Here is a 9525-nt window from a genome sequence, read left to right on the forward strand (position 1 = left end):
TTTTTCGTCTTCATGGTCTTCCTTTACATATTGTTTCTGACCAAGGTGTTCAATTCACCGCCCGCTTCTGGAGATCCCTCTGTAAATCTATGAACATCTCGCTTGACTTTTCTTCGGCCTACCATCCGCAGTCCAACGGCCAGGTGGAACGTACTAATCAGACGTTGGTAACCTATCTTCGTCATTTCTCCGATACTCATCAGAATGATTGGTCTGACTTACTACCGTGGGCTGAGTTTTCCTACAATAACCATCCCAGCGAAGCTACTAACAAGTCTCCATTTTTTATCGTCTACGGTCAACATCCTGGTTTTCCTCTTCCGGTTCCTTCTGTCTCTACTGCACCAGCGGCTGATCTTCTGTCTAGAGAGTTCTCCAGGGTCTGGGAGGAGACCAAGTCCGCCCTTGAGTTGGCTCAAGTTAGGATGAAGAGACATGCGGACAAAAGACGTCTCGATTCTCCTATATTCCATCCTGGGGACAAGGTTTGGGTTCCTTCTAAATTTATCTATCTCAAAATCCCTTCACATAAGCTGGGTCCTTGCTATATCGGTCCATTCGAGGTTTTGTCTCGTATTAATGACGTTTCTTACAAACTTAAGTTGCCTGCCTCTCTGCGTATTTCTAATTCTTTTCATGTGTCTCTCCTTAAACCAGTAGTTTTTAATCAGTTTCATGCTTCTAACCTCTGTTCTCCTTTGCCTGTTTCCGAGGATGATGTCTTTGAAGTTACGGACATTTTAGCCATGTAAAAACTTAGAGGGAGAACTTTGTTTTTGGTTGACTGGAAGGGTTTTGGTCCTGAGGAGAGGTCCTGGGAGCCTCGGGAGAACATTCTGGCTCCTTGTATTTTGTCCCGGTTTCTTTCTAGTCTTAAAAAAGAGGGGCGTAAAGACGGGGGTACTGTCATACCCTCCAGTTCCTAGTCTCTGCAGCTCCCACCTACCCTGAGTTCCTGCCGTCATTGTCAGTCTGTTATTTTTTCCCTTTTTGTCTCGATCCTCCAGCTTCCGTGGCGATAGTCCCTCACGGGCCTGCCCCTAACTCTCCCTATATAGGGGGCGGTCCATCTGGTCAGCTCGTCTGTGAGGGGTTCGTCGTCACGGTCCAGAAGGTCCACTTTTCGTTTTTTATCTACGAAACATCACAATATACCTGTGTGTCATCTCCCCTGTATATAGTATATATGTGTGTGTCATCCCCCTGTATATAATATATGCCTATGTGTCATCTCCTCCTGTGTATAGTATATACATGTGTCATCTCCTCCTGTATATAGTATATACTTTTATGTCATCTCCCATGTATATAGTATATACCTGTGTGTCATCTCCCCTGTATATAGTATATACCTGTATGTCATCTCCCCTGTATACAGTATACACCAGTGTGTCAGCTCCTCCTGTATATAGTATATACCTGTGTGTCATCTCCTCTGTATATAGTATATATGTGTGTGTCTTCTCCTCCTGTATATAGTATGTACCTGTATGTCATTTCCTCCTGTATATAGTATATACCTGTGTGTCATCTCCTCTGTATATAGTATATATGTGTGTGTCATCTCCTCCTGTATATAGTATATACCTGTGTGTCATCTCCTCCTGTATATAGTATATATCTGTGTGTCATCTTCCCTGCATATAGCATATATGTGTGTGTCATCCCCCCTGTATATAGTATGTACCTGTATGTCATCTCTGCCTGTATATAGTATATACCTGTGTGTCATCTCCCCTGTATATAGTATAAATGTGTGTGTCATCTCCCCTGTATATAATATATACCTGTGTGTCATCTCCTCCTGTATATATTATATATCTGTGTGTCATCTCCTTCTGTATTAGACCTCGTTCACATGTTATTTGCTCAGTATTTTTACCTCAGTATTTGTAAGCTAAATTGACAGCCTGATAAATCCCCAGCCAACAGGAAGCCCTCCCCCCTGGCAGTATATATTAGCTCACACATACACATAATAGACAGGTCATGTGACTGACAGCTGCCATATTTCCTATATGGTACGTTTGTTGCTCTTGTAGTTTGTCTGCTTATTAATCAGATTTGTATTTTTGAAGGATAATACCAGACTTGTGTGTGTTTTAGGGCGAGTTTCATGTATCAAGTTGTGTGTGTTGAGTTGCATGTGGCTACATGCATGTAGCGACTTTTGTGAGATGAGTTTTGTGTGGTGACATGCGTGTAGCAACTTTTTGTGTGTCGAGTTGCATGTGGCAGGTTAGTGTAGCAAGTTGTGTGCAGCAAGTTTTGCGCATGGTGAGTTTTGCGCGTGACAAGTTTTATGTGTGGTGCGTTTTGAGTATGTGCAAGTTTTGTGTGAGGCAACTTTTGCATGTGTTGCAACTTTTGTGCATGTGGCAATTTTTCCGCGTGTGCAAGTTTTGCGTGTGGCGAGTTTTGCATGAGGTGAGATTTGCACGTGTGGCAAGTTTTGCGTGAGCCTAGTTTTGCATGTGGCGAGTTTTGCGCGGCGACTTTTGTGTTTCGACTTTTATGTGGCGAGGTTGGTGTATGTGTGGTGAAATGTGTGCTGAGGGTGATATATGTGTTCAAGCACGTGGTAGTGTGTGGCGCATTTTGTGTGTGTGTTCATATCCCCGTGTGTGGTGAGTATCCCATGTCGGGGCCCCACCTTAACAACTGTACGGTATATTCTCTTTGGCGCCATCGCTCTCACTCTTTAAGTCCCCCTTGTTCACATCTGGCAGTTGTCAATTTACCTCCAACACTTTTCCTTTCACTTTTTCCCCATTATGTAGATAGGGGCAAAATTGTTTGGTGAATTGGAAAGCGCGGGGTTAAAATTTCATTTCATAACATAGCCTATGACGCTATTGGGGTCCAGACGTGTGACTGTGCACAATTTTGTGGCTGTAGCTGCGACGGTGCAGATGCCAATCCCGGACATACACACACACATACATACACACACACATTCAGCTTTATATATTAGATTAAGCTTAAGATTAATAGGGGTGCCCAAACTTTTTCATATAACTGTACCAGTGTGTCATCTCCTCCTGTATATAGTATATACCTGTGTGCCATCTCCCCTGTATATAGTATATATCTGTCTGTCATCTCCTCCTGTATATAGTATATACCTGTATGTCATCTCCTCCTGTATATAGTATATACCTGTGTGTCATCTTCCCTGTATATAGTATATATGTGTGTGTCATCTCCCCTGTATATAGTATATACCTGTGTGTCATCTCCTCCTGTATATAGTATATATCTGTGTGTCATCTCCTCCTGTATTAGACCTCATTTACACGTTATTTGCTCAGTATTTTTACCTCAGTATTTGTAAGCTAAATTGGCAGCCTGATAAGTCCCCAGCCAACATGTAGCCCTCCCTCCTGGCAGTATATATTAGCTCACACATACACATAATAGACAGGTCATGTGACTGACATCTGCCGTATTTCCTATATGGTACAGTTGTTGCTCTTGTAGTTTGTCTGCTTATTAATCAGATTTGTATTTTTGAAGGATAATACCGGACTTGTGTGTGTTTTAGGGCGAGTTTCATGTGTCAAGTTGTGTGTGTTGAGTTGCGTGTGGCGACATGCATGTAGCGACATGCATGTAGCGACTTTTGTGAGATGAGTTTTGTGTGGCGACATGCGTGTAGCAACTTTTTGTGTGTCGAGTTACATGTGACAGGTTAGTGTAGCAAGTTGTGTGCAGCAAGTTTTGCGCATGGCGAGTTTTGCGCGTGACGAGTTTTATGTGTGGTGCTTTTTGAGTATGTGCAAGTTTTGTGTAAGGCAACTTTCGCATGTGTTGCAACTTTTGTGCATGTGGCAATTTTTCCGCATGTGCAAGTATTGCGTGTGGCGAGTTTTCCACGTGTGGCGAGTTTTGCGTGAGCCTAGTTTTGCATGTGGCGAGTTTTGTGTGTAGCGAGTTTTGAGCGGCGACTTTTGTGTTTCGACTTTTATGTGGCGAGGTTGGTGTATGTGTGGTGAAATATGTGCTGAGGGTGATATATGTGTTCAAGCACGTGGTCGTGTGTGGCGCATTTTGTGTGTGTGTTCATATCCCCGTGTTTGGTGAGTATCCCATGTCGGGGCCCCACCTTAGCAACTGTACGGTATATACTCTTTGGCGCCATCGCTCTCACTCTTTAAGTCCCCCTTGTTCACATCTGGCAGCTGTCAATTTGCCTCCAACACTTTTCCTTTCACTTTTTCCCATTATGTAGATAGGGGCAAAATTGTTTGGTGAATTGGAACGCGTGGGGTTAAAATTTCACCTCACACAACATAGCCTATGACGCTCTCAGGGTCCAGACGTGTGACTGTGCAAAATTTTATGGCTGTAGCTGCGACGGTGCAGATACCAATGCCGGACATACACACATACACACATACACACACATTCAGCTTTATATATTAGATGTGATGTGTGAAATGAAAAATTAGTTAGAAATTAAAATATATAGGTACAAGTGAATATACAATAAATACATTATTAATTGATAGATTAAATCCGATGCTTCATTTTCTTTTAGCAAAGATGTTCCACCATCATCGGGAAGAGAATACTGATCCAATACCACAAACCACCGAGAGTCACCACAAGTACAAAAGATTGATGGTTATCTACTACGAAAGAAGAACATGTAAATAACAGAAAACAGGTAAGTACAAATAGAGGATACAACATACAGATAAAATTGAAAGAGAAATATAAAATTCCTAAAAGACGCAAAATAGTCAGAGAAATAAATTAAGATGCTTAAAAATCACAAGGTACCACAAAGTATTCAGAGAAAAGGAGAGCAGCTATTATTTTCTGATCTGTGTTCAGAGTCCAAATCCTACTCTAGTAGCGGATATACCGTATTTTTCGGACTACAAGACGCACTTTTTCCCCCCCAAAAAAGGGGGGAAAATGGGAGGTGCGTCTAATAGTCGCAATGCAGGCTTACCGTGGCGGCAGAGGTGCGGTGGCAGAGGTGTGGCGGCAGAGGTGTGGTGGCAGACGTGCGGGGATGAGGAGGCGCAGTGAGCGGGGTCCCTTTCCCCGGTGAGGTGATGCAGCAGCCCGGTAAGCAGCAGAGCCGGGTGAATCCTGTTGTTAGCGGTGGTGGCGGCCATCTTACGGAGGCCGCGCGTGCGCAGATGGAGCGCTCCGCTTCCCGGGGCTTCAGGAAAATGGCCGCGGGATGCCGTGCGTGCGCAGATGGGGATCGCGGTGGCCATTTTCCTGAAGTTCTTGGCTTCAGGAAAATGGCCACCGCGATCTCCATCTGCGCACGCGCGGCCTCCCGCGGCCATTTTCCTGAAGCCCCGGGAAGCAGAGCGCTTCATTTGCGCACGCGCGGCCTCGGGAAGATGGCCGCCACCACCGCTAACAACAGGATTCACCCGGCTCTGCTGCTTACCGGGCTGCTGCATCACCTCACCGGGGAAAGGGACCCCTCTGACGCCATACCTCTCACTGCACCTCCTCATCCCAGCACCTCCTCATCCCAACACCTCCTCATCCCAGCACCTCCTCATCCCAGCACCTCCTCATCCCAACACCTCCTCATCCCAGCTCCTCCTCATCCCAGCACCTCCTCATCCCAGCACCTCCTCATCCCAGCACCTCTGCCGGTAACCACTGCTGCAACCCTCCCATGGACACCAGGCCATGGCGTCGCCCACCTAAGCAGGAAGGGACCCTGCGCAGGTGCACGCCGTACCGCATCACCCCACCTCTGCCGACACCATTCCTCCTGTGACCCTGCTCTGCCACTGCCAGCCCTCAGGTAAGATACTGTAAATTCGGACAATAAGACAGACCCCCATCTTATAAAAAATCTTTTTTTCTGCAATTTTCACCCCAAATTTGGGGTGCGCCTTATGGTCCGGTGCGTCTTATAGTCCGAAAAATACGGTAATTAGGATTTTTTTTTACTTTTTGATCACTATTGATATTATTTTGATATTATATGTGCTCTGCTACTGCCAGTCAGTGTTCCTTTCTTGGTTTTACTATTTATTTGCTGTGTTTTGCACAGGTTCCCAAAGGATAATGGACTTTAATGCAAGTGAACAAACCTGGCTGTGGAGAATTAATCAGGTTTTCAATAATGGATCTAATGTTCATTGCAATAGTAATCAGAAAAGTGAGGATTTTATGAAGCTGTTATCCAAACAGACTAAACTGTAGTGGAATAAGACATTCCTTGAGAGTTACATCTTAAATCAAATTATTCCCAGGGGTCTCCGTATTAAGGTGCTACCATCCTTCCCGGTGGAAGATGACAATTTTATTAAATAATGGGAAGAGTTATGCAACAATACATCCAAAAGCTTTATGGAATTGTTGATTGAATTAAATAGTAAGACTATTGTCATGCTAGATGGACAACTTGATGAATTTTATAATCAAATTAAAGTGGAATTATCCACGGAAAATATGCAGACTATGAACATCCAGATTGAAAAACATGTGGAAGTATTGGTTAAGAATATACAAGAAACCCAGACTCACAAGTACAATCGTGATCCTAAAGATTTTCAGCTTAATAATGTCTATCGTTGGAGGAAAACTACTCAACAAAATAGGCAGACATTTTGTACTTCTTCAGTTTCTTCTGCTACTTCTGCAAGCAATACTTCTGTGAACTCTTCTTTCTCTATGACAACTCGATTTGGGGCCAGACCCAAAAGAAATCGTGATCAAAGGCATCTCCCGTATAAAAGAAACTTTGATGGTTCACCAGAGAGAAACAGGCGTGATTTAAAGGTAATTAACCTTAGCACGCAGGCTCTCTCTGACACTGATTTACAGGTCCTATCTAAAGGACTTTCCTTTTCTCATCAGTCCAATTTTCACCTTTTTACTGCTATTAAGGATTTACACATTTTTGCACGTACACTAATTTTTAAGAAACATTTTCATGATCAGACTATTCACAATATTTTCCCAACAGAAACAGAGCAGGAGGCCTTGAGAATCTTAGAAGAGTTGGCTATTGAACATGATACTCCCGAAGGCAGTAAGATTCCCATATCAATACATTCTAAATAAAAAAAAATTACAGTCTCTTTCTGCATGCCTTAATGTAAGAGAAGAAAATGTCCAGCTTCACTGAATCCGTGAAATAAAGTTTTCATTATTCACAAACTTAAACATGGAGGATACAAAGTTCAACACAAACCATATGGGTAAGAATCTCAACACGTTTCTAGAGACTAAGCTCCCTTAATCATCTCCCTTGGTCATGATTAAGGGAGCTTAGTCTCCAGAAACGCTTTGAGATTCTTACCCATATGGTTTGTGCTGAAGTTTGTATCCTCCATGTTTAAGTTTGTGAATATAGAAAACTTTTTTTCACGGACTCGGTGAAGCTGGACATTTTCTTCTCTTGGATTCTACACGCCTGGACATAGCGGGTCCGTGCTCCCGAAACTCAGCTTATGCATCACGGGTGAGCTGGTATATTCATGCCCTAATGTAGACTTGTTTGTGCAAGTAGTATCTAAAGATGTGAAAATATCCCCAGGAAAATTAAACACGATAATCTCTCTAGTGATGAACAAAAATCGATTGAAAATTTTCCGAAAGCTGGTGCAGAGTAAGAAATCTAATTTTTTGCTGTGAATTCTGTGCTCCTACCACACTATTATTATTATTATTATTTATTTATTTATACAGCACCATTAATTCCATGGTCCTGCACATGACACAGGGTTACATCAAAATACAAATATCACTTACAGTAAACAAACTAACAATGACAGACTGGTACAGAGGGAAGAGGACCCTGCCCTTGCGGGCTTACATTGTACAGGATTAAGGGGGAGGAGACAGATCAGGGGTTGCAGTAGCTCCGATGGAGTTGAGATGGTCATGTGGTCATTACAGATTGTAAGCTTTCCTGAAGAGATGGGTTTTCAGGTTCCGCTTGAAGGATCCAAAAATCGTGGATAACCGGACATGTTGGGGCACAGAACTCCAGAGGATGGGGGATATTCGGGAGAAATCTTGGAAGCCATTGGGTGAGGAGCAAATAAGGGTGGAGGAGAGAGATTAATTAGTCGGGCCGCAGAGTTAAGAACGTACTGGAGGGGTGCGAGAGTGTTAGAAGGTAGGCTACAAAGGAGGATGTTTGAGTAGTCGAGGTGGGAGATGATTAGGGCATGCACAAGCATTTTGGTAGAGTGAGGGTTAAGGAAAGGACGGATTCTGGAATTATTTTTTGAGCTGGTGGCGAGAGCTTGGATGTGCGGTTTGAAGGACAGGTGTTATGGACTGGTAATTTAGGAGCGACATGCGACTAGCTCTGGGCAGGTGGTAACTATACAGACCGCAGTTCCTGATCTTAACACAACACTAGCAGTAGCCGTGGGATGTTCCTGTCACTCCCTGGACACCTCATCACAGCCGGAGAACTAGCTACCCTTAAAGGTAGAAACAGGAAAGCTATCTTGCCTCAGAGAAAATCCCCAAAGGATAGGACAGCCCCCCACAAATATTGACTGTGAGAGGAGAAGGAAATGACATACGTAGTATGAAACAAGATTTAGCAAAGGAGGCCAATTCTAGCTAGATAGACAGTAAGGAAAGAAACACTGTGCGGTCAGTAATAAAAACTAGAAAAAGATATGCAAAAATCTCCACACCTGACTAAAGGTGTGGAGGGCAAAATCTGCAGCCCAGAGCTTCCAGCTTAGCTGAATAGATCCATACTGATAAGCTGTACAAATGAGCAAAACATAGAATGTGCTGAACAATAAAGTCCACAACAAGTGGACAGCAAAAGGACAAAAGGACTTATCTTTGCTGAACTGGACAGAGTGTCAGGGAAATCCAAAAGAGCAGTTGCTCCAAGCAGGAACAATTGACAACTGGCATTGATTGAGGAATAAGGCCAGACTAAAATAGCCGAGCCAGAAAGACGATCAGTGGGAGCAGCTGCTGATGCTAAATCCAAGAAGCAGCTATACCACTCAAAACCACAGGAGGGAGCCCAAGAGCAGAATTCACAAAAGTGCTACTTACAACCACCGGAGGGAGCCCAAGAGCGGAATTCACAACAGTACCCCCCCCTTGAGGAGGGATCACCGAACCCTCACCAGAGTCCCCAGGCCGATCAGGACGAGCCAAGTGAAAAGCACGAACCAAATCGGCAGCATGGACATCGGAGGCAACCACCCAAGAATTATCCTCCTGGCCATAACCCTTCCACTTAACAAGATACTGAAGCCTCCGCCTCGAAAAACGAGAATCCAAAATTTTCTCAACCACATATTCCAACTCCCCCTCAACCAACACCGGGGCAGGAGGATCAACAGAGGGAACAACGGGTACCACATATCTCTGCAACAAAGATCTATGGAAAACATTGTGGATGGCAAAAGAGGCTGGAAGGGCCAAACGAAAAGACACTGGATTGATAATCTCAGAGATCTTATAAGGACCAATAAACCGAGGCTTGAACTTAGGGGAAGAAACCTTCATAGGAACATGACGAGAAGATAACCAGACTAAATCCCCCAC

General features: G+C 43.9%; 1 protein-coding gene across 1 annotated transcript in view; it reads left to right on the top strand.

Annotated features, from left to right (window-relative positions):
- Positions 1–6189, top strand: part of LOC143774948 (uncharacterized) — an 82712-nt gene extending 76523 nt beyond the window's left edge. The window contains exons 6-7 of the mRNA XM_077262760.1: positions 4541–4651; positions 6038–6189. Of these exons, the coding sequence (XP_077118875.1) occupies positions 4541–4651; positions 6038–6189 (263 nt within the window). The remainder of the gene's footprint in view (positions 1–4540; positions 4652–6037) is intronic.
- The last annotated feature ends 3336 nt before the right edge of the window (positions 6190–9525 follow it).

Source organism: Ranitomeya variabilis, chromosome 5, assembly GCF_051348905.1.
Source record: "Ranitomeya variabilis isolate aRanVar5 chromosome 5, aRanVar5.hap1, whole genome shotgun sequence".
Lineage (NCBI taxonomy): Eukaryota > Metazoa > Chordata > Amphibia > Anura > Dendrobatidae > Ranitomeya > Ranitomeya variabilis.